This window comes from Symphalangus syndactylus, chromosome 11 (assembly GCF_028878055.3).
Source record: "Symphalangus syndactylus isolate Jambi chromosome 11, NHGRI_mSymSyn1-v2.1_pri, whole genome shotgun sequence".
NCBI classification, from domain to species: Eukaryota; Metazoa; Chordata; class Mammalia; order Primates; family Hylobatidae; genus Symphalangus; species Symphalangus syndactylus.
This window is the reverse complement of record NC_072433.2, coordinates 17086195-17111372: the sequence shown is the minus strand read 5'-3', so window position 1 is coordinate 17111372 and position 25178 is coordinate 17086195. Positions and strand designations below refer to the sequence as shown.

Genomic DNA, 25178 nt, shown 5'->3' with positions numbered 1-25178 from the left:
CTTTGGAAACATTCCATGAAGTGAAATAAGCCAGACACAAAGGGACAAATATTGTATGGTTTCACCCATATGAGATACCTAGAATAGGCAAATTCATACCATCAGAGAGTAGACTAGAGATTACCTAGGGTTGCGGGGAGAGGGGAATGAGAACTTATTTTTTATTGGGTACAGAGTTTCCATTTGGGATGATGAAATCCTTCTGGAAATGGTAGTGATAGTTGTACAATATTGTGAATGTGCTTAGTGCCACTGAATTATACACCTTAAAATGGTTAAAAATGATAGTATCAACAAAATAGTTAAAAAGAAAGTATCAACAAAGCCAAAAGTTAGATCTCAGAAAATAATTATAAAATAAAGAACTTTCTTCATGAGACGATCAAGATAAATAGAAGCCCTAAATTAGGAATTAAAAAGGGAAGTACAGGTACAGTAGATACCAAAAGTCTAATAATTTTATGCCAATAAATTTGAAAACCTAGCTGAAATAGATAATTTTCTAAAAAAAATTATAAAACTGATTCTCAATAAGCAAAAACCTGAAATAAACATTATATATCCTTTAATGGCTATAAAGCATTGTCTTGGTTTAAAATTTCTGCTACCCAAAACAAACTAACCTGGACTATATGGTTTACCTGCATGGAAGATATAATTATAAACATATAAAACTGTCCAGGCGCAGTGGCTCACACCTGTAATCCCAGCACTTTGGGAGGCCGACGCGGGCAGATCACTTGAGATCAGGAGTTAGAGATCAGCCTGGCCAACGTGGTGAAACTCCATCTCTACTAAAAATACAAAAATTAGCCAGGCGTGGTGGCAGGCACCTGTAATCCCAGCTACCTGGGAAGCTGAGGCAGGAAAATCGCTTGAACCTGGGAGGCGGAGGTTGCAGTGAGCTGAGATTGTGCCACTGTACTCCAGCCTGGGTGACAGAGTGAGACTCTGTCTCAAAAAAAACTATAGAAAAGGTGAAAAGTCAATGTGATAAGTCGGTGTGGGAGAAGATATTTGTAACATATAACAGGCAAAGCATTAGGATTCAAAATGTATAAAAGATGTCTTCTTGATCAATAAGAAAAAGACAAAACAATCCAGCAGAAAATTTGGCAAAAGATTAGAAACAGGCAATTCATAATTTAAACATAAAAATGCCCAACTTTATTAATAGAGAAATGAAAATTTTAAAATAGGATACTATTTCATATTTGTCAGATTGATGAAGTCTGATAGTCAAAGTGTTAGCAAAGATGTAGAACAAGAGGAACATTGCTGATATTAAAGTAGATTGGTTTAATAACTTCAGAAAACAATTTGCCAATATATAGTGAAGTTAAGATGTTCATTTCCTACAACGTAGTAATTCCACTCCTAGGTATATATCTGAGAGATACTTTAGACATGTGTACAATAAAACATACAAGAATCGTTTTGAGATATCTGAAAAATGTAAATTAGTTCAGATCACTTCCTTCCTCAAAATCCTCCAAGGCTGAGATTAAAATTCAAAGTCCTCACCAGGCCTACAAGGCATGACAGTTTGCTCGTCTAACCACCTTTCCTGCTCTGCTCTCCCTCTTTCTGTTCTAGCCATGCTGACTTTGCTGTTCCTTGAACAGCCTCTTTTTCTCCCTAGGGCTCTTGGACTCACCATTTCTTCACTTCCTCAAAGTGTTCCCCCAGTTTTTATTTTGTCTCAATTCCTGGCTTCAGCGAGACCTCTGTTGAAGACCTTTTCTTTTCCTCCCTCCCTACCTCCCTCCCTTCCTTCCTTTCTTCCTTCCTCCCTGCCTCCTTTCTTTCGTTCTTCCCTCCCTTCCTTCATCCCTTTCTCTCTCTTTTTCCTTCCTTCCTTCCTTCCTTCCTTCCTTCCTTCCTTCAATACATATTAGATGTACATATTTTGGGCTACTTGATACATTCATATAATCAAATCAGGATAATTGCCTTAAATATTTATCTTTTTCTTGTGCTAGGAACATTTGAATTATTCTCTTCTAGTTATCTTGAAATGCACAATAGATTGATGTTAACTATAGTCACTTCACTGATCTATTGAACATTAGGTGTTATTTCTTCTCAGTGTGTATTTGTAACCATTAACCAACCTTTCTTCATCCCCTGCCCTCCCTGGCCTCTGGTAACCACCAGTCTACTCTCTATCTTCATGAGATCCACTTTTTTAGCTCCCACATATGAGTGAGAACATGTGATATTTGTCCTTCTGTGTTTGGTTGCTTCCATCTTTTCTAAAATAGCTGCTAGGACTTCCTCTTCTCCTCCAACCTGTCGAGTCCCTTTATCTCCTTTGGCTGGTTTATTTTCTTTCCTGCCTGACATCATATGCTGTATACATTTGTTCCAGCATTTATTTCTGTCTCTCCTACTAGACTGTAAGCTTCCCAGGGGCTGGACATTTTCTGTCTTACTCATTGTTGCATTTCCCAGTGCCTAAAATGATGTTTGCTTGGTACAGGGTGGGTGCTCCGTCACAGCTCTTCCAGTGAATGAATGGATTTACATGATAGTCAAGATAAGTCAATTTTGATGGCAAGGAAACACTTAGATGACACAAAGAGTACTTCTTGGTAAAAACAAAGCTATTAGAGTTGTAGATGCATGAAAAGAATTTGAAGAAGATTGGTTCATAAAGTGTAAAAGAATATTCTTCAGAAACAGATTGAATATGTATGATTAAGTTAATAGATTAAGCATAAGTAGATGTCTGAGTATTTCATCTATATTCCTAAAAGTTTGTATATTCGTGTTGGTCAGAAAACTCTTGGGACCTTCCCTTGGGAAACCTTATATTCAGGTTGAGTTGCAGTATGCTAGAGCCTATACAGTCATCTGTCTGCCAGGCAGTCATTCCCAAGTACCCAGGGTCAGATCCCGCCCCAGGTGTAGGGCCACGGGGTAGGGAGGACAAAGAAGGGGAAGGGAATCAGGCACACTGAGCGTCCGCTGTGTGCCAGGAACTCTGCCTGGGTTTCTCTCTCACGTGGGTGACTTAGGAGCACCCCTTCCGGGGCTCAGGCAGGGAGCAGGCCAGAGCTCTAGGGCTGTGCAGCTCGGTCTGACCTCTCCAACCCTTGCTACCCCTGTAGTTCTCAGAGATCTTCTTTGTGTCCATCTGCACATCTGAGTTGTTCATGAAGGTCTATGTGGACCCCATCAATTACTGGAAGAACGGCTACAACCTGCTGGATGTGATCATTATCATCATTATGTTTTTGCCCTATGCCCTCCGCCAGCTCATGGGCAAACAGTTCATTTACCTGTGTATTGCTGATGGCCTGCAGTCCCTGCGCATCCTCAAGCTTATTGGCTATAGCTGGGGCATACGGGTGAGTGCACTGGGGGTGTCATGGTGCTGGGAGGGCAGGCCGTAGGCCCATTTGCCCCCAAGACCCTAAGGACATGATGACTCTACTACTATCTTCCAGTTGTTGAGTCCAACGTGTGTGGCAGGTTGATCTTTACCAATATTATCTCATTTAATCTTTTTTTTTTAATCTTAAAACAATTCTAAGAATGGTATTATTAGCTCCATTTTACAGATGAAGAAATTGAGGCCCAAGGTCACCCAGCGGTGAAATGTCAGAGCTGAGATTTGAAAGGCGTGTCTGACTCCAGAGGCCACGAATGAGCTTTTCCTCTCCTCATGCTGCGAAGTGCCTGATTTTCTTATGCTACATATCCTTTGAACTACATGCCCAGGACGCCTTGACTTTTTGGTGGCCCAGGCCACTAGCTGCTTTCCCCAAACAGCTGAGAGTCTGCCGTCTTGCTGGAAATAGTCTCTGTGCTTCGTTAAGGTGGCTCTGGAAGGGCTACTCCTGCTGAGAAGTCTTTCTGGGTTGCTGAAAACCATGACCAACACTCCCTTGACTCAGAGGCTTCAGAAAGAACCTCAGGGCTGCCCCCCTGCCTTGAATGGTGCCCTCAGGCACTTGTCCTGTGCACAGTAGGTTCACCTAGCTCTGCACCCAGTGTCCATGCTTCTCCAGGCGGGGGCTGGTCTGGGTTCCAGTGTTCAGTCGGGGTGTGTCGACCTGTCCTGCCGGGGGCTGCCCCTCGCCTGGGCTTGGGTGGCTGGCCGTCTAGGGCCTGGCCCCACACTCTGGGAGCCCCAGGCCTGGGTAGAAAAGAGAAGGGGAGCGTTAGAGGTCTCCCCTGCTGCATACACACCTTTGTTTGTTTCTTGCTCTCATGTAAACAAGCGCCTGCCTGTGTGTGTCCTTTCTCAAACAGCACAGTCCAGCCCTCCCTCTCCTCTTCATGGCGAACCTTCTGGGGAAAGGTGTCTGTACTTCCAGTCCCACTTCCCTGTCCGTCATTTATGCCCTAGCTGTTTTCCCTGCACTCCAGAATATCTAGCCTCTCTGAGGTTGCCAGCAACCTCCTTGTCTCCAAATCCAGTGGCCAGTTCCCTTGGCGTCCTTGTCACTGCTTTCTCTTGGTTTTCCTCCAGCCTGACTTGTCAGGAGCGTTTATCCTTTGCATGGCTCATACACGCTGTTTTCTCGGGATGGTACCTGAATTCTCCTCCTCTGCTCCCTCTGCACATTCTCTCTGGGTGATCTTTTCCACTTTCCAGGACGCTCCACCTGCCTACCCCTCTGTCTTTGACCTTTAGAGCCAACTGCCCCCTGGGCATCTCACAGGCTTCTCAAATTTGATGTGCCTAACTGAAGTTGTTACTCACCCCCATCCCCAACCTCAAATCCCAAACCCTGGCTTCTCCACCAGTATTTCTTTTTTTTTTAAATTATACTTTAAGTTCTAGGGTACATGTGCACAACGTGCAGGTTTGTTACAAATGTATACATGTGCCATGTTGGTGTGCTGCACCCATTAACTTGTCATTTACATTAGATATATCTCCTAATACTATCCCTCCCCCCTCCCCCACCCCACGACAGGCCCCAGTGTGTGATGTTCCCCTTCCTGTGTCCAAGTGTTCTCATTGTTCAATTCCCACCTATGAGTGAGAACATGCAGTGTTTGGTTTTCTGTCCTTGTGATAGTTTGCTGAGAATGATGGTTTCCAGCTTCATCCATGTCCCTACAAAGGACATGAACTCATCCTTTTTTGTGGCTGCATAGTATTCCATGGTGTATATGTGCTACATTTTCTTAATCCAGTCTATCATTGATGGGCATTCGGGTTGGTTCCAAGTCTTTACTAATGTGAATAGTGCTGCAATAAACATATGTGTGCATGTGTCTTTATAGCAGCATGATTTATAATCCTTTGGGTATATACCCAGTAATGGGATGGCTGGGTCAAATGGTATTTCTAGTCCTAGATCCTTGAGGAATCGCCACACTGTCTTCCACAATGGTTGAACTAGTTTACAGTCCCACCAACAGTGTAAAAGTGTTCCTATTTCTCCACATCCTCTCCAGCACCTGTTTTTTCCTGACTTTTTAATGATCGCCATTCTAACTGGTGTGAGATGGTATCTTATTATGGTTTTGATTTGCATTTCTGTGATGGCCAGTGATGATGGGCATTTTTTCATGTATCTGTTGGCTGCATAAATGTCTTCCTTTGAGAGTGTCTGTTCATATCCTTTGCCCACTTTTTGATGGGGTTGTTTGATTTTTTCTTGTAAATTTAAGTTCTTTGTAGATTCTGGATATTAGCCGTTTGTCAGATGGGTAGATTGCAAAAATTTTCTCCCATTCTGTAGGTTGCCTGTTCACTCTGATTGTAGTTTCTTTTGCTGTGCAGAAGCTCTTTAGTTGAATTAGATCCATTTGTCAATTTTGGCTTTTGTTGCCATTGCTTTTGGTGTTTTAGACATGAAGTCCTTGCCCATGCCTATGTCCTGAATGGTATTGCCTAGGTTTTCTTCTAGGGTTTTTATGGTTTTAGGTCTAACATGTTAATCCATCTTGAATTAATTTTTGTATAAGGTGTAAGGAAGGGATCCAGTTTCAGCTTTCTACATATGGCTAGCCAGTTTTCCCAGCACCATTTATTGAATAGGGAATCCTTTCCCCATTGCTTGTTTTTGTCAGGTTTGTCAAAGATCAGATGGTTGTAGTTGTGTGGTATTATTTCTGAGGGCTCTGTTCTGTTCCATTGGTCTATATCTCTGTTTTGGTACCAGTACCATGCTGGTTTGGTTACTGTAGCCTTGTAGTATAGTTTGAAGTCAGGTAGCATGATGCCTCCAGCTTTGTTCTTTTGGCTTAGGATTGTCTTGGCAATGTGGGCTCTTTTTTGGTTCCATATGAACTTTAAAGTAGTTTTTTCCAATTCTGTGAAGAAAGTCATTGGTAGCTTGATGGGGATGGCATTGAATCTGTAAATTACCTTGGGCAGTATGGCCATTTTCACAATATTGATTCTTCCTATCCATGAGCGTGGAACATTCTTCCATTTGTTTGTATCCTCTTTTATTTCATTGAGCAGTGGTTTGTAGTTCTCCTTGAAGAAGTCCATCACATCCCTTGTAAGTTGGATTTCTAGGTATTTTATTCTCTTTGAAGCAATTGTGAATGGGAGTTCACTCATAATTTGGCTCTCTGTGTGTTATTGGTGTATAGGAATGCTTGTGATTTTTGCACATCGATTTTGTCTCCTGAGACTTTGCTGAAGTTGCTTATCAGCTCAAGGAGATTTGGGGCTGAGATAATGGGGTTTTCTAAATATACAATCATGTCATCTGCAAACAGGGACAATTTGACTTCCTCTTTTCCTAATTGAATACCTTTTATTTCTTTCTCCTGTCTGATTGCCCTGGCCAGAACTTCCAACACTATGTTGAATAGGAGTGGTGAGAGAGGGCATCCCTGTCTTGTGCCAGTTTTCAAAGGGAATGCTTCCAGTTTTTGTGCATTCAGTATGATACTGGCTGTGGTTTTGTCATAAATAGCTCTTATTATTTTGAGATACGTCCCATCAATACCTAATTTACTGAGATTTTAGCATGAAGGGCTGTTGAATTTTGTTGAAAGCCTTTTCTGCATCTATTGAGACAATCATGTGGTTTTTGTCTTTGGTTATGTTTATATGATGGATTACGTTTATTGATTTGCATATGTTGAACCAGCCTTGCATCCTAGGGATGAAGCCCACTTGATCATGGTGGATAAGCTTTTTGATGTGCTGCTGGATTCGGTTTGCCAGTATTTTATTGAGGATTTTTGCATTGATGTTCATCAGGGATATTGGTCTAAAATTCTCTTTTTTTGTTGTGTCTTTGCCAGGCTTTGGTATCAGGATGATGCTGGCCTCATAAAATGAGTTAGGGAGGATTCCCTCTTTTTCTATCAATTGGAATAGTTTCAGAAGGAATGGTACCAGCTCCTCCTTGTACCTCTGGTAGAATTTGGCTGTGAATCCATCTGGTCCTGGAGTTTTTTTGGTTGGTAAGCTATTGATTATTGCCTCAATTTCAGAGCCTGTTATTGGTCTATTCGGGGATTCAACTTCTTCCTGATGTAGTCTTGGGAGGGTGTATGTGTCCAGGAATTTATCCATTTCTTCTAGATTTTCTAGTTTATTTGCATAGAGGTGTTTATAGTATTCTCTGATGGTAGTTTGTATTTCTGTGGAATTGGTGGTGATAACCCCTTTGTCATTTTTTATTGCATCTATTTGATTCTTCTCTCTTTTCTTCTTTATTAGTCTTGCTAGTGGTCTATCAATTTTGTTGATCTTTTCGAAAAACCAGCTCCTGGATTCATTGATTTTTTTGAAGGGTTTTTTTTTGTCTCTCTATCTCCTTCAGTTCTGCTCTGATCTTACTTATTTCTTGCCTTCTGCTAGCTTTTGAATGTGTTTGCTCTTGCTTCTCTAGTTCTTTTAATTGTGATGTTAGGGTGTCAATTTTGGATCTTTCCTGCTTTCTCTTGTGGGCATTTAGAGCTATAAATTTCCCTGTATACACTGCTTTAAATGTGTCCCAGAGATTCTGGTATGTTGTGTCTTTGTCCTCCTTGGTTTCAAAGAACATCTTTATTTCTGCCTTCATTTCATTATGTACCCAGTAGTCATTCAGGAGCAGGTTGTTCAGTTTCCATGTAGTTGAGCAGTTTTGAGTGAGTTTCTTAATCTTGAGTTCTAGTTTGATTGCACTGTGGTCTGAGAGACAGTTTGTTATAATTTCTCTTCTTTTACATTTGCTGAGGAGAGCTTTACTTCCAACTATGTGATCACTTTTGGAATAAGTGCAATGTGGTGCTGAGAAGAATGTATATTCTGTTGATTTCGGGTGGAGAGTTCTGTAGATGTCTATTAGGTCTGCTTGGTGCTGAGCTGAGTTCAATTCCTGGATATCCTTGTTAACTTTCTGTCTCGTTGATCTGTCTAATGTGGACAGTGGGGTGTTAAAGTCTCCCATTATTATTGTGTGGGCTTCTAAGTCTCTTTGTAGGTCTCTTACGGACTTGCTTTATGAATGTGGGTGCTCCTGTATTGGGTGCATATATATTTAGGATAGTTAGCTCTTCTTGTTGAATTGATCCCTTTACCATTATGTAATGGCCTTCTTTGTCTCTTTTGATCTTTGTTGGTTTAAAGTCTGTTTTATCAGAGACTAGGATTACAACCCCTGCCTTTTTTTGTTTTCCATTTGCTTGATAGATCTTCCTCTATCCCTTTATTTTGAGCCTATGTGTGTCTCTGCATGTGAGATGGGTCTCCTGAATACAGCACACTGATGGGTCTTGACTGTTTATCCAATTTGCCAGTTTGTGTCTTTTAATTGGAGCATTTAGCGCATTTACATTTAAGGTTAATATTGTTATGTGTGAATTTGATCCTGTCATTATGATGTTAGCTGGTTATTTTGCTCGTTAGTTGATGCAATTGCTTCCTAGCCTTGATGGTCTTTACAATTTGGCATGTTTTTTGTTTTGTTTTGTTTTTGAGAAGGAGTCTCACCCTTTCACCCAGGCTGGAGTGCAGTGGTGCGATCTCGCCTCACTGCAGGCTCCACCCCCCGGGGTTCACGCTATTCTCCTGCTTCAGCCTCCCGTGTAGCTGAGACTACAGGCACCCGCCACCTCGCCTGGCAAATTTTTTGTATTTTTAGTAGAGACGGGGTTTCACCGTGTTTGCCAGGATGGTCTCGGTCTCCTGACCTCGTGATCCGCCCGCCTCAGCCTCCCAAAGTGCTGGGATTACAGGCGTGAGCCACTGCGCCCGGCCTAATTTGGCATGTTTTTGCAGTGGCTGGTACTGGTCGTTCCTTTCCATTTTTAGTGCTTCCTTCAGGAGCTCTTTTAGGACAGGCCTGGTGGTGACAAAATCTCTCAGCATTTGCTTGTCTGTAAAGTATTTTATTTCTCCTTCACTTATGAAGCTTAGTTTGGCTGGATATGAAATTCTGAGTTGAAAATTCTTTTCTTTAAGAATGTTGAATATTGGCCCCCACTGTCTTCTGGCTTGTAGAATTTCTGCCGAGAGATCCGCTGTTAGTCTGATGGCCTTCCCTTCGTGGGTAACCCGACCTTTCTCTCTGGCTGCCCTTAACATTTTTTCCTTCATTTCAACTTTGGTGAATCTGACAATTAATGGTCTTGGAGTTGCTCTTCTTGAGGAGTATCTTTGTGGCGTTCTCTGTATTTCCTGAATTTGAATGTTGGCCTGCCTTGCTAGGTTGGGGAAGTTCCTCTGGATAATATCCTGCAGAGTGTTTTCCAACTTGGTTCCAGTCTCCCCGTCACTTTCAGGTACACCAATCTGACATAGGTTTGGTCTTTTCACGTAGTCCCATGTTTCTTGGAGGCTTTGTTCGTTTTACTCTTTTTTCTCTAAACTTCTCTTCTTGCTGTATTTCATTCATTTGATCTTCAGTCACTGATACCCTTTCTTCCAGTTGATCGAATAGGCTACTGAAGCTTATGCATGTGTCATGTAGTTCTCGTACCCTGGTTTTCAGCTCCATCAGGTCATTTAAGGCCTTCTCTACACTGGTTATTCTAGTTAGCTATTTGTCTAATCTTTTTTCAAGGTTTTTAGCTTTTTTGTGATGGATTCAAACGTCCTCCTTTAGCTTGGAGAAGTTTGATTGTCTGAAGCCTTCTTCTCTCAACTTATCAAAGTCATTCTCCATCCAGCTTTGTTCCATTGCTGGCGAGGAGCTGCATTCCTTTGGAGGGGGACAGGCGCTCTGATTTTTAGAATTTTCAGCTTTTCTGCTCTGGTTTCTCCCCATCTTTGTGGTTTTATCTACATTTGGTCTTTGATGATGGTGATATACAGATGGGGTTTTGGTGTGGATGTCCTTTCTGTTTGTTAGTTTTCCTTCTGACAGTCAGGACCCTCAGCTGCAGGTCTGTTGGAGTTTGCTGGAGGTCTACTCAAGACGCTGTTTGCCTGGGTATAACCAGTGGAGGCTGCAAAACAGCGAATATTGCAGAACAGCAAATGTTGCTGCCTGATTGTTTCTCTGGAAGCTTTGTCTCAGAGGGGCACCCGGCCATGTGAGGTGTCAGTCAGCCCCTACTGGGGGGTGCCTCCCAGTTAGGCTACTCGGGGGTCAGGGACCCACTTGAGGAGGCAGTCTGTCCATTCTCATATTTCAAACTCCGTGCTGGGAGAACCAGCACGGTACTCTCTTCAAAGCTGTCAGACAGGGAAATTTAAATCTGCAGAAGTTTCTGCTGCCTTTTGTTCAGCTATGCCCTGCCCTCAGATGTGGAGTCTACAGAGGCAGACAGGCCTCCTTGAGCTGCTGTGGGCTCCACTCAGTTTGAGCTTCCCGGCTGCTTTGTTTACCTACTCAAGCCTCAGCAATGGTGGGCGCCCATCCCGCAGCCTCGCTGCTGCCTTGCAGTTCGATCTCAGACTGCTATGCTAGCAATGAGCAAGGCTCCATGGGCATGGGACCCTCTTAGCCAGATGCAGGATATTAATCTCCTGGTGTGCCATTTGCTAAGACCGTTGGAAAAACGCAGTATTAGGTGGGAGTGACCCGATTTTCCAGGTGCCATCTGTCACAGCTTCCTTGGCTAGGAAAGGGAATTTCCTGATTCCTTGCACTTCCCGGGTGAGGTGATGCCTCACCCTGCTTCAGCTCTTGCTCAGTGAGCTGCACCCACTGTCCTGCACCCACTGTCTGACAAGCCCCAGTGAGATGAACCCAGTACCTCAGTTGGAAATGCAGAAATCACCCATCTTCTGCGTCGCTCACGCTGGGAGCTATAGACTGGAGCTGTTTCTATTCAGCCATCATCTCCTCCAGTATTTCATCTTTTGGTAAAGAGGGGTCCCCCACCTGCATTCAGTTGCCACGTCATAAATTTGACTGTCAGCTTAGACTCCTCTCTCAAGCTTTGTTGTGTGGCCTCCTCACTGGTTATTGACTTGTCCACATCTCTTCATCCCTGTCACCGTCAGCCTCACCTGGATTCCTGCAATGGCGTCCCACACTACTGGGAGCCCTGGAACAGAAATGCCTCCGTGGGGTGGGGAGGATCTTGAAAATGCACATCCAATCGCAGCTTCCTAGGTTTCAAGCCTGAAGGTGGCTCCCCATTTTTCAGGCTACAGACAGACCTTGCAGTTGTGTCCTAAAAGGAAGGGAGTATGTAAGGTGCTGGGCACTGGAGTCAGCAGGGATGAGAGGAAGGCAGGTGGATGGGAAAGAAGACTGGAGGACTGAGGTGTTCATGGTCAGGTGGGCACCCCAGAGTGAGGGTGGGATCTGGCAGTGGGAAGTGTAATCTGGTTTTTCCAGGTGTTGGGCACCAAGGGAGCAGGGGCCAGGAGTGGCACCAGGGTCACTAGAGAGGGAAGTCCAGGGGTGAAGAGGCCTGGCATCTTCCATAAAGACGTGGAAGGCCCCCAGGCTGACAGCAGGGTTGCCTGGAGAAGGAGGTACTGAGTCTGGAGGCAGAGACTTCAAGACCTGAGGGAGAGAGGGAAGCTGGAAGGTTGGCTCTGCCCAAAAGCAGGGGCTGTGCCTGTGAAAACAGGGGATCCTAGGATAAGGTAGTTGGTGGCCCCCTGAATCTGAGGGCTGTTAGGGCTAGGCAGCCTTCTTGGAGAGGGGAACTGGGTTGTGATGTCCTCTGCTGAGAGAGGACTTTCAGGTGAGGCCAGGAGAGAGGCACTGTGAAATCAGGGTGCCAGAGACCAGTGGGAATCATGCGAGGAACGGGGCGGAGGGCAGGGGGCTGAGGAAAAGGAGACCCAGGACCACACAGGGAGGAGAGATGCACGAAGGACTGGTGGCAGGGAGGGCTTCCATCTTGGAAGAAAGGGGCAGTGACCCAGACTGGCACCTCAAGGCTGGGGGCACTGGCTGCTGGCTTAGTGTACCGTCTTGGCTGTATTGTGGCAGCCTGATTAGAAGACAAAGGCTCCTGCTGGCCAAGGGCTGTATCCCAGAGCAAGCCGGCCTGAATTGGGGACTGCTCAGCCTTTGGCCCTTGCAGGCACGCACAGAGACCCTGGGCATGCAGAGGCAACAGGCACACATGCATGCACTGCAGGTTTGGCCTCATGGTTTTTCTGTCATTAAGCAGAGCCTTGCATCCTAGAGTGATTCCCTGGGGATCACCAGCCACCCTGAGTTGTGGCTGTCCTGTAGCCTTGGGATGTCATGGGACCCTAGATCCCCAGAGGCACAGAAGTGACCCTGGATAACATGCCCTTTGAATGTTGGCTGGCCTGCTGGCCATGGGGAGCTGGACCTGCCCATGGTCAGGACTTGCACCTCTGAGCTGATTTGTATTAATTGAAGTCTAAAGGAGCCCTTAAATAAAGAGCTACAATCTCAGAGCCCAGAGATGGCGCTCTGGTGCATTCTTGGCTCCTGACTCCTGATTAATTAAAATGACACTCTGCCTTCTACCTCATGACAATAAACCTGCACCATGAGGAAAAGTTTTTTTTGCACAGAGATGCACAAATGTTCATCTGCATTTCAGCCTGGAAACAACCTTCAGATGCTGGGCCGTGGTGTGAGCATTAGTCCCCCTGCCTCCCTGCCTCCTCCTCCTGGGGCCGGATCATCTCCCACACATCCAATGGGCTGTGTAGGAGGGCTCCCTCCAAGCACTGGGCCTGGGCACCTGCCTTACCTGGAGCTCCTTTCCACATCCAGAATGCCCCAGGGCTGTGGCTTGATCCAGAGCTCGGGAGAGCTGAACTAGATACAGGGAATTGCCCCCCCCAAAAGAATTTGGGAATTCAAAATCACACATCCAATGGGGGCCAGATCATGGGCCTCAAAACTCAGGAGGGAGCTACTGGCCTAAGGGGAACTGGGCATCCCTCTCCTAGGACTGGATTTCCTCATCTTTCTGGACTGCGCCCTAAGAGGGCCTGTGTGGATTGTGCTTAAAGAACTTGGCCAAGTCTAGCTGTCATGGGTCCTATATGGGGCTTCCAGGAGAGCGTGTCTGTTCCTCCACTGCTGCTCTAAAGGTTGCTCAGCTTGGATCTCAGGTGGCACCAGCTTGTGGGCTGGCCTGGAGGTGGGAGGCCCAACCAGGCCTCTCTGCAACCCTTCTGCACAGGCTTTGGGTTCTACCACCCAGTGTTCCTCCCTTCCCACTCAAAACCTGATCTGCAGATCATATCGCATGACAGTTTTTCTCATGAGTATTTACTGCTTACATCTTAGTCCTTGGGAAAGAAGGTCTGCCTCTGTTTAGTGGGGAGGAAGGCATTAAGAAAAACAAAATCTCGGCCGGGCGTGGTGGCTCACACCTGTAATCCCAGCACTTTGGGAGGCCAAGGCAGGCGGATCACGAAGTCAGGAGATTGAGACCATCCTGGCTAACATGTGAAACCCCATCTCTACTAAAAATACAAAAAAAAAAAAATTAACCAGGTGTGGTGGCGGGCGCCTGTAGTCCCAGCTACTTGGGAGGCTGAGGCAGGAGAATGGTGTGACGGGAGGTGGAGCTTGCAGTGAGCCGAGATCATGCCACTGCACTCCAGCCTGAGTGACAGAGTGAGACTCTGTCTCAAAAAAAAAAAAAAAAAAATCTCAGCTCTTTTGCAATTAATCCAAAAGCACTTATTTTCTTTTCCCAAGGTGAGATGGCATCTGGTGTGCATTCACCCCTGCAGGCATCGCCAAACCTTTCTGCATGGAGGGCAGCCCAGGGCTCTTGGACTGTCTCTCTGCTTCCCAGGTTACCCCAAACTGTCCAAACTGTACTGCCTTGTTTCTTAGCTCTAAGGACCTCCTTTCCTAGTACTAAGCCAGTCAACAGTCTCTGTGCTCAGGGTCATTAGTGGTTGAAGGTGGTGGCATGGAGCAAAGGCTTTGAGAGTTGGTCCCAGTTCTGCCATTGTATTGGAGTGTGACCCTGGCCAAGACAGTTTGCTTCTTTGAGCCTCTGACTCATTTTGAAATGGGAAGAATGATAACACCTACCTATCTTGAGGTTATGTCTGTGAAACGTCTAGGTAGGTGAACATGCATTGAGTGCTTACTGCATGCAAGACTCCAGAGCAGGAAGAATGAATGATAAGGACTCATACACGGTGCTCCCCAGAAATGGGCAATGTAGAGGGGAGATAAGGCAAATGCCCACTTCATATGGGGCAAGACTGAGGTTACAAGACAGGGACCTACCTGTGAAGACGGGGTCGACAAGGACCAGGGAGCCACATTCCTCTCGGCCCTCTGTATACTGGCTCCCAGAGTCGTTCCCCTACTCCTCCTGGGCCCTGGGGCAGACAGCATTCAGGGCTGGCCCTCAGCTAAGAAGCAAGAGCAGGATGCCCTGAGATGACCACACAGCCAGGTTGGGGTTCTAGTGGAGTGGTCACCTCAGACCTGAGAGAATTGACTGTGGGTGGATGTTAGACATTGGTAAAGCACTGTTAAATTGATCCAGCCCTCAATCTGGGCACAGTTCTGATTCACTTCATTAATTCATTAGTTTATTCAACCAACCAACCCACCCACCCACCCTTATTCTGCATCTACCTTGTGCCAAGCATGGCAACAGTTGCTGGGGACAGCTGTGAACTGGGCAGAATGGACCTCTGTCCCTGGAGCCCACCCAGCTTGGTGGCACCCTCGCCTACCACAGTGTCCCTGCCTTGCAGACGCTGATCACCGCCGTGGGGCAGACAGTCTACACCGTGGCCTCTGTGCTCCTCCTGCTCTTCCTCCTCATGTACATCTTTGCTATCTTGGGCTTCTGCCTGTTTGGATCTCCAGACAACGGTGACCATGATAACTGGGGGAACCTGGCTGCAGCTTTTTTCACCCTCTTCAGCTTGGCCACGGTACTGTGTTTGGGAACAGTGGTGAGGGCAGGGGCCTTGGGAAGGGACAGCCTAGGTTGTGCGAGCGTGTGGACATGTGGGGCCTCACATGGGGATTTCCTCATGTCCAGATACTCAGCTGGGCCCAGGGAAGCTGGCATCTGTTCCCTATCATAAGCCAGCACCCTGCACGGGGCTCCATCGCTGTCTCTAGGCCTGTGTTTCCTTAGAGTGCTTCCACATGTCTCACAGGGCGATCAAACTTTGCAGAGTTCTCAAATGATAATTCATTTGGACTAAGTTTAATTTATAAATGAAACCCATGTCACGTAGCCTTTTGGGGAACTGGCTGTCACAAATCCACCTAGAAGAAGCACGCAAAACCCAAATCTAGAAATCTAGATTCTGCTGGACTCTGGGAAGAGTGGGGTCTTTTTAAAGGTGGGCCTGGCAGAGAGGCAGTGTCTTTCTGGGAAGGTTGGGAGGCCCTGAGAAAAGAGACCTCGAGGCATGTTGGTCAATAGCATCCCCACCGAGGGGTGCTCTGCATTCCCAGGCCATCACATATGTGCTGGAGCCAGTGGACTGGGAGGTGCTGAGGGGATGACATGGAAGTGGAGCCACCCTCCTCCTCAATGGGCCTGGGACTCCCCTAGCATAGGTGAAGAGGAGGCCTGTGCCGCCGGGTCCGGGCCCTCAGCATACTCTGCCCTGCCTGAGCAGGTTGATGGCTGGACAGACCTGCAGAAGCAGTTGGACAATCGGGAATTTGCTTTGAGCCGGGCATTCACCATCATCTTCATCTTGCTCGCCTCTTTCATCTTCCTCAACATGTTTGTGGGTGTGATGATCATGCACACAGAGGTGAGGCCACGCCTGTGAGGATCGGAGGTCAAGGCAAGTGTGGCAGGTGAAGCTGTAGGGCAAGTCTCCAGGGAGGACCTGGAGCTGTGTAGCTGTGTCTTCCCAGTGAAGTGGAGTAGAGGCGGCCAGATGGGCCTGTCCCTCACCCGGCCCAACTCTCCTCCCTGAGCCAGTGCATTTGCCTTGCCTGCTGAGGGTGGTCAACAGGATGGTGGGGCTTAGGAAGCCTCTGCAGCTGCAGTTGGCAGCTTGAGTGGGGGCTGGCCCTGTGTGGGGAAAAGTGCTCCTGCTGAGGGCCTGAGCAGCGGTGCAAGGCTGGGAAAGAGGAAAGACTGGATCTGGGCATGTAGCGAGAGCCCCTAGTGGACCTCCATCATCTGACTCTCTAGGACTCCATCAAAAAGTTTGAGCGAGAGCTGATGTTGGAGCGGCAGGAGGTGCTCATGGGAGAGAAGCAGGTGATTCTGCAGCGGCAGCGGGAGGAGATCAGCAGGCTGATGCACATACAGGTGAGTGGCCCCTGCAGGCAGGTGGACAGATGGGTGGATGGATCCTCAGGCTGATGAGATGGCCAGGAGGAGGGGCCGTGGTGCCTGTGTAGAGAGCAGGTGGCCTCAGGCACCTGCAGTCTTAGGTAAGACAGCCGCCTTCCTCCCATGTTTTATAGAATCAGCCTTTACTCTCGGCATTTTTGTGTTTCTCTGGACCTCTCGGAGTGTTGAGTGCTGTGATTATAATGTCTCCCTCTGTTGTGGGCAAAACTCCACTGCTGGGCCCTTTGGGGCCAGGCAATCTGTGCTGAGGCTTCTTCTTGAGGGCTCACTGGGTGCCAGGCAGCCATGGCGCCAGGCCACTGAGTGGACGAGGATGCGGAGGCTCTGACAGAGTGCCAGACAACCTTAGTTCTCTCACGTTCCTAAAACCAGAACAAGAATGGCAAACCAGGCTGGAGATTTTCTGTCAAGCATGATGCGACCGTGAGGGACCGGGGTGAATTTTCCCTCTGAGCCTGAGTGCTGTGAGCCTCCCATGCTGAGCTTCGGGTGCTCTGCTGGGCCTCCCTCCCTTGGTGGGTGTGTTCCTCCTTGTCCTCTTCTCTGGGGTGGAGACATGTGCCTGTCTTCACCGTGCCCAAGGTTCATCCAGGGTTGGGAGAGGCTGCGCTGAGCCTCAGTTGGACTTCATGTGCTGCCTGTCCTTAATGGTGGCCGCCTCACCCAGGAGTCCAGGTTCAGAAGGGGTCAGGATGAAGTTGTGACAAGGCTGAAGCTTCCTTCCAGGACCAGAGTCAGGCCACTGCCTGGGGCCCATCCTGGAGGGTCTCCACGTCTCTGTGCAGCTCGGCTCTCACGTCTTTATCACTGCTCTCTCATTATGCTTTCCTCTCTAGAAAAATGCTGACTGTAGAAGTTTCAGTGAGCTGGTGGAGAACTTTAAGAAGACCTTGCGCCACACTGACCCCATGGTCTTGGATGATTTTGGCACTAGCCTACCCTTCATTGATATCTACTTTTCCACTCTGGACTACCAGGACACAACTGTCCACAAGTCAGTTCCAGCCCCAGCCTTCCCTGGTCCCTAGGGCTTCCTCGAGGTCGGGCTGTGTCGGGTGCCCTGGGAGAGTGAGGGGGATGATGACTGAAGTGCTGATGGGCAGTGGGTGGGTGGAACATGGCTTTCTTGGGGTTACAGGATTCCATGTATACACAGGGGCTGGGCTGCTGTGTGGACAGGCCATGGCTGGGGGGAATCTGCCCCTCCCCAACCCACCTTGACTTGTATGTAAATACCAGCTCCTTAAAGTCTCCAGGCCTCTCCTCACTAACCCCTTTTCAGAGTGCAGAGGAAAGACCCCCGGGTGGCCTCAGCTTCTGGCCTGGTTGTGCCACTACCTTCCTGTGTGGCCTTGGGCAATTCTCTGCCCCTTTCCCATCTGTCACATGAGGGGCTGCTGGGCTGATTCAATGAAAACGGTGTATGTGAAGCTCTGAGCGTGGCCTGGCCCAGGGCTTGTACTCAGTGTGAGTTAGCTGGGGTTATGAGCAGCCATTACTGAGCAGGAAGGATGTAAAAACCTGGCTGTGGGCATCAGGAGCTACGGTGGGCTGTGGGCACTAGGGAGCTACAGTGGGCTCTTCAGCGAGGACAGATATAATTAGCCTGGCTTCTCAATGAAAGCCGCTTGGAGGGCTTTAGAGATGGGAGAAACCAAAAAGGAAGGCATTGTTGGGGAATGTCCACTTTTGGCCCAACAGGGGGTCAGTCACTTTCTGGGCACCTCCACACAGTTACTTCTCTCAGGACCTAATAATTTATTTCTAACCTGACACATGAAGTAAAATCCTTTGCTCCAGGGGCCCCAGGCAGAGTGGCAGATCCAGGATTCTAACCCAGCCTGATCTGGCTCTGAAGTCCTTGCTCTTATTTGACCCTACACCTGTGCAGGTGCAAACGTGTGGTCAGTGGGGCTAGGGGGTCCTGGAGCCTGCCCCGACCTCAGATCTCATCTCCTCCTGCTCCATTTTTCAGGCTTCAAGAGCTGTACTATGAGATCGTGCATGTGCTGAGCCTAATGCTGGAAGACTTGCCCCAGGAGAAGCCCCAGTCCTTGGAAAAGGTGGATGAGAAGTAGCTGGGCATGGGGGCGCCCATGTGTGGAGAGCCTTGCAGACTATGACAGGTCCCTATAAACACAGGCTTTCTGAGTTGTCCTCTCCAGAGTCACTGTGATTATGGCGTTTCCCCACCTTTTAGAGTTGGGCCTGGATAGGTGCTCATGAAGGGTGATTCCCCAGAGCCAACCCCCCATCCCCCACCACAGGACATGCAGACCTAGGGAATGGGGAGAGGGAAGCTCAAGACTTGTCCTGGCCGGGCGCGGTGGCTCACGCTTGTAATCCCAGCACTTTGGGAGGCCGAGGCGGGCGGATCACGAGGTCAGGAGATCGAGACCACGGTGAAACCCCGTCTCTACTAAAAATACAAAAAAAAAATTAGCCGGGCGTGGTGGCGGGCGCCTGTAGTCCCAGCTACTCGGAGAGGCTGAGGCAGGAGAATGGCGTGAACCCGGGAGGCAGAGCTTGCAGTGAGCCGAGATTGCGCCACTGCACTCCAGCCTGGGCGACAGAGCGAGACTCCGTCTCAAAAAAAAAAAAAAAAAAAAAAAAAAAAAGACTTGTCCTGGCCAGAGGCCACATCCAGGGCCCATGCTGGCTCTAGGCTCCCTGGACCTAGCAGCAAGGACCTGGGGAAGCTGCCTGAGGACCACAGACCAAGAGGGCCTCCAGCTACCCCCCAAAGCACATGGCCCCCTTGAGCTGGTGTGGCCCTGTTGATCTGGGTGCGGGTGTTCTCATACTGACAGAGTCACATCTCTCTCTGTGGACCCACTGCTGCAGAGACCCCTCTTTGGAAGGCTACTCTGATTTCCCCTAGGCTCACCCCAAGGGGTGCTGCTAAGACTGGCAGGATTCTGTTGTGTGGGCCTGGAGCTCAATCTGGGGGAGTAGCCTGCTGGCAATGCCAGGGCACCTTGCACAGAGCCTGGGGTGGGTGGCATCATCGGCACTGTGGGCTGCTGCCTCATATGGTTAGGTAGGACCCTTCACTTAAAAGGTGGCATTTTCTCTGTCATTCCTAGCCAAATGACAACCAGGGCCATCAAGGTCCTGGCACCACCCTGGCTTAGCCATGATGGAGCCATCTGAAGGCCCCAGCAGGGCAGCGCAGCACAGGCGACACTCCTTGCTTCAGACTGGCCAGCCCAGAGGCCTGGCAGTGCCCACTCTACATCATTGCTGGAGAGTATGCCCAAGGCCTGTCACCTTGGCAGTGCCACCTCACATAGAGGGGGAGGTGTGTTCTGGGACTGGCACCTATAGCTGAGTGCAGAAAGGCCCCATACCCACACTGGGGATTCAGGTTAGCAGAAAATGCATGGGATAGAGTGGAGAGTGGCTACACAAAGAGTCAGGCCTGGGTGGTGGCACCCCTGAAGCCATAGGACAGGGGCCATAGGAACCTGTCCTCCTGGTTTCATCTATACACCAGACTGCTATCTACTGAGCTATGCTGGGTGCTGGGGCTTCTATGATGAGAAACCCATGGTCTCTCCCTGGCCCTCTTGGTGCTCACAGTTGTATAGGGAAGACAGTCATCCAGCCACTGAGGAAGTGACAATCATTGAATTCAGGGTGGGGGGACTGCGTAGAGAGAATCAGGGCCACATTGAGCATCATGAAAACAGTGTGGAACAAGGATGGCTTTTCAGGGTGAGACCTGTTGAGGTGCTGTGGGGGAATCTTCTGAGGGCAGGAAATACAGCCTGGCCACTTCCGGCATGGAGAAAGCTTTGTGTCCATGCCCTGAAGCTGGGCTGGAGTAGATAGGGTGTTTGTGCCCCTCATGACAGGGGGAGTTGCTCTGGGTCTGACATGTCCAGGGATGATGCCAGGCTTGGGGCTTCCAGGGATGCTCTCATGGGTGCAGCCCCGTTAGCAGGGCAGGCAGGTCCCAGGCAATGGCTCCAGTTCAGGGCTGGGGCAAAGCAGACATTGCCAGCTGCTCACACAGGGTGTGCCAACACAGCTATGGGAACGCTAAAACATATCCAGCTACTCTCATCAGGAATCCTGGGAATTGCTCTAGGCATCTGAGAGTGAAAAAAAGATTTAAAAATTGGCCTCAGTGGGGCAAGGTAGAAAGTGCCATGGTTTTGGAGCTGGGAGACCTGTGTTTCCTGATAGGGAGACCTTGGGTAAAGTGTCTGGTCTTTCAAGCCTCACCTATTTCCTGTGAGAAATGTGATGATAAAATTGACTGGGTACAAGGATCAAATCTCTGTAAGGTGTGAGAAAAGAGGTAGTCAACTCGTGGTTCACCTTTACCCACTGTCAGCCCTGCACCTCTGCTGGGGGCACCTGTAGTGGGCTGTGCTGGTCAGGGGCTGAGAGGGATGAGGCCAGCTTGACGCTGGTGGTGGTGGGGAAAGTATGGAGCTGAGAGCAGGATGCAGAGGTCAGGAACTGCACAGGGGTATGAATGGGTCCTGGGATGGAGCTGGTTCAGAATAGGCAGATGGCACGTCAGATCTGGAAGGCCTGGGTCCCATGCCTAGGAAGGCAGACTTTGGGCACAGCCACCAGGGTGTGGTGTGGGAGGGTGCATTAGTCCAGCCTCCAGTCCACTGGCAGCTGGGCAATTTAAAAGAAAAGAGGTTTATTTGGCTCATAGTTCTGCAGGCTGTCCAGGAGGCATGGCACCAGCACCTGCTTCTAGTGAGGCCTCAAGAGGCTTCTACTCATGGTGGAAGGCAAAGCAGAGCCCGTGTGTGTCATGTGGTGAGAGAAGGGGCAAGAGAGAGGGGAGGAGGGCTGCCAGACTCTTTTAAACAACCAGCTCCCAAGTGAACTAACGGAGTGAGCTCTCACTCGTCACGAAGTAGGGGCACCAAGCTGTTCACGAGGGAGCCGCCCCCATGATCCAACACCTTCCACTAGTCTCCACCTCCAACATTGGGAATCACATTTCAACATGAGATTTGGAGGGGGCACACATCCAAATTGTATCAAAAGGCAAGCTGACTTTAAGGGCACAAGAAGAAGGCTTTCAGAAAGCAGAGAGCTGGTGGGGGCAGAGGTGACGTGCACAGGGCCGGCCCAGCACTGCTGGCAGAGCAAGCTGATGGATATTTGGCACAAAGTCCCAAAGCAGCATTTCTGTTTGGCTCTATTCGCCTGCAGAGCAAACACGGCAGATTGGAATTCCCACATGGGCTCTCACCAACTCAAACAGGCTTGGCCAAGACCTTTAATTGATTTACTTGGGGCAGAAGTGGCTCTGCTTACCCAAGCCTGGCTGTGGAAAGCAGGACCCTCCTCACCCTCCCCCAACCCTGGGATCTAGTAGGGTTGACCCTGAATGGCTCCTTCATCTCCAGCCTGCCAGTCTAATGGTTTGAGGGCCACAGTGGGATACAGGGGACTCGGGCCCGAGTCGCCTCCTGGTCATGCCCAAGCCCTCCCCCAGTTCTTGTGGGACGGATCTGGAATTCAAGGCTGGAGGTGTTTGGAAGGTGGCCGGATTTTCTTTTTTTAAAACTGCTTTCTGATTCCACCAGCAGGAAGCAGGCCCTGTATTGTGGAGATCGAGGCAGTGATTGAGAATGTGAATGCCCCTGTCCATTGCAACAGCCCCTGGAAATCTGATACCGAGACTCTGGAGACTGTGCCCCTTGAGGCTTTCTTCAAATGCTTTAGGAAACCTCCTAGAGCAAACTGGCCTTCAACAGGTCAGGTCTGGCTCTCTGGGCATCTCTGCCTGGGTCAGGCTTTGGCCCTGGCCCCAGATGAGTCTGCTGTGTTGTCCTACAGGCCCTCAAGAGAGACGATGGTTCTGAATTCCTGATGAGGCTACTCAGAAAGGAGAGGTGGTTGTTCTGATTATAGTCACAGGGGTTGGAAAGAGGGGAAGGAGATAAATGTGATGGTGCAAAATCTATCAACACACGGGCATCCCCACTCTACCCCATACTGTGCTACAAAGAATTTTGTCTGTGCTTGGTCAGCCACAGGCTACACCTGCCCCAAGTTCTATGTTTGACTTTACTGTAGGCTTTGTGTGATGTGGCATTAGGAGAATGGTGGAGAGCCAGGCCTGCAGAGCTGGAGGGAAAGGGGAGTATTTTTGCTTTCTCAGCCAGCTCCTGCATTCTCCTCCATGCTGGTCAATCAGGGTAATGGGCAAAACAGAGGGAAAGTTAAAAGACCAGCGAGGCTGGATGAAAACACAACAGGGAGCCGGGAAAATGGAGGGAAGAAGGAAGCAAAATCTGAGGGCTGCGAGTCTGGGAATTGTGGACAGCAGCTATGATATAGCTGGTTGGTATGCCCTGGAGATAGGACAAAGGAGGGGGTTAAGGTTAAGTGTCCTTGTGGGTTAACAGTGGGATCCCTATGGGCGTTCTTTGAGAGAGGCAAATGATGATTGGAATTATCTTAAAATTATTTTTGGTTGCTCTACCTTTTAAAAATGAAGCCCCATGGATAGATTAGACCATGTGGAGTCTGGGTTATATTCAGGTTATATAAAAGATCACCCTGCATAACAGAGACCTATTGGGTTAACAGTGGGAAATTCTAAGAGGGCTTTCCATGGACTGAGCCCTTAGCTGGGATCAGGGGCCTCCAGGTGAAGCATACCAGAGGGTGGTGGCACCAGGTATGACTGTCTTCTTGCAAGATGAAACTAAAGTATCAGAAGGGAAGTGTGGAAGAAACCAGAAGGTGATGAAGAGCCTGTTTCAAAACTCTTGGGAAACTGCAGAGTGACTGGGACCTGTGTGAACTGGTGATGGGACCGTGGTGGTGTTCTCACAGCAGCAGAACCTCGCTGCCCTCCAACTTGGCATTTGGGGACCACTGCCCCTGACTTCCTCTCTCTCCAGTGCTACTTCAATGCCTGGGATCAGGGCCTGAGATAAAAAGAACTCTTCAAAACTTGACGTTGGAGCTGGGTGTGGTGGCTCACACCTGTAATCCCAGCTGCTCAGGAGGCTGAGCTGGGAGGAGTTTGGGGCCAGGAGTTTGAGACCAGCCAGGGCAACATAGTGAGACCCCGTCTCTAAAATGTAAAAAAAGAAAAAGAAAAAAGAAAACTTGATGCTGGCCCAGAGGAGGAGGGATCCAAACAGAGGTCAGGCCAGACTTCAACGGCACAGCCTGTTCTCCTTACTGACTGTGGAAATACTGCCTTCTGTTTTGCCAGTATTTCTGTTTATAAGATTTTTTCACATGTATGACTTCAATCACATAACGACACTTATTCCCATTAAACGGGTGGCAAAACTAAGGTTCAAAGAGGTGATGTAACCTACCCAAGGTTGTACAACTAAGGGGGAAGAACCAGGATTCACAACCAAGTGTATCTGGCTCTTTAGTCACTGCTATGGTGCCACGCAACAATCTTTCAAGAAATTGTTGTCCCCTTTTATAGGCAGGCAAGCCAGCACTCAGACTCACTGGGCCAAGGTCATCATTAAGGGCAGAGTCAGTATTTGAACACAGGCCCCTCTGCTCTACTGCCTCATAGCAACCTTGTTCTTTCTTACTGAAGCAGCTATTTTTTCAACTTTAAGAACCAAGCCACAATTCCCTTCTGAGAGGGGCCTGACTCTGAGAGGGGGGCGGTGGTTGCACAGACGGGTCTCGGTTGGCCAGTGAGTTCACTGGCACCTTCTCACTGCTTGGTCCAGGCTCTGAAGTCTGCTAGCCCTGGGAGCCCTGGGAGCCGGGAGACTGGGAGGACGGCAGGAAGCAATCAGTGTGTGCAGAAAGGGTGGTGACTGCGGCGTCTAATCAGGAAATTACAGCCTGGGCAGAGAGAGAGGTTTGGCTTGACATTGCCTTTCCCTGAGCTTCAGTACAGCAGGCCCACATGGAGGCTTGGCTGCAGATGGGATGTGCTGAGCAGGCGTGAGCAGGTCACAGCAGGCAGGATGCACCAGCCTGGTCGGTGTCCAGATGCCCACAAGGCTGGCCCTCTAGGGTAGCCACTTGCAGGCAGTTTCCTCTGCCTGCTCTTGCACCCACTCATAACTCGATCAGCAGGAGTGGCAGCTGTGGGCACCTGGAAGGGGTGCCTTGAGAGACTCTTGGGTGGAGTTTTTTATCTGACCCTTGAAAAGGCAAGTGGAAAAGGAGAGAAAACATTATCAGGTGGGAAAAGCTAGCTGCAGAACTATACATATGTGACACCATCTGCATTAAAATGAAAAAGAAAAGGGAGAAATAAATAAAACACCACACATAAAGTGGCAGTGAGTGGTTTTGTTTTTTTCTCTTTTAGGTGGCAAAGATGATAGACAAAACCTAGGATCAGGCCGGGCGCGGTGGCTCACGCCTGTAATCCCAGCACTTTGGGAGGCCGAGGTGGGCGGATCACGAGGTCAGGAGTTCAAGACCAGCCTGGCCAATATGGTGAAACCCCGTCCCCACTAAAAAAAAAGTACAAAAATTAGCTGGGCATGGTGGCACGTGCCTGTAGTCCCAGCTACTCGGGAGGCTGAGGCAGAAGAATTGCTTGAACTCGGGAGGTGGAGGTTGCAGTGCAC

General features: G+C 48.8%; 1 protein-coding gene across 3 annotated transcripts in view; it reads left to right on the top strand.

Moving 5' to 3' along the window:
- Positions 1–19644, top strand: part of CATSPER3 (cation channel sperm associated 3) — a 54307-nt gene extending 34663 nt beyond the window's left edge. Inside the window, exons 3-8 of one of the 3 annotated variants that reach the window (XM_063611690.1) lie at positions 3114–3353; positions 15044–15226; positions 15929–16069; positions 16459–16578; positions 17460–17617; positions 18599–19636. In XM_063611690.1, coding sequence (XP_063467760.1) covers positions 3114–3353; positions 15044–15226; positions 15929–16069; positions 16459–16578; positions 17460–17617; positions 18599–18701 — 945 coding nt within the window. In that variant the 3' untranslated portion in view covers positions 18702–19636. Of the gene's footprint in view, positions 1–3113; positions 3354–15043; positions 15227–15928; positions 16070–16458; positions 16579–17459; positions 17618–18598 lie in introns of all 3 variants that reach the window. The other 2 variants (XM_055233044.2, XM_063611691.1) reach the window with 2 other exon arrangements.
- The last annotated feature ends 5534 nt before the right edge of the window (positions 19645–25178 follow it).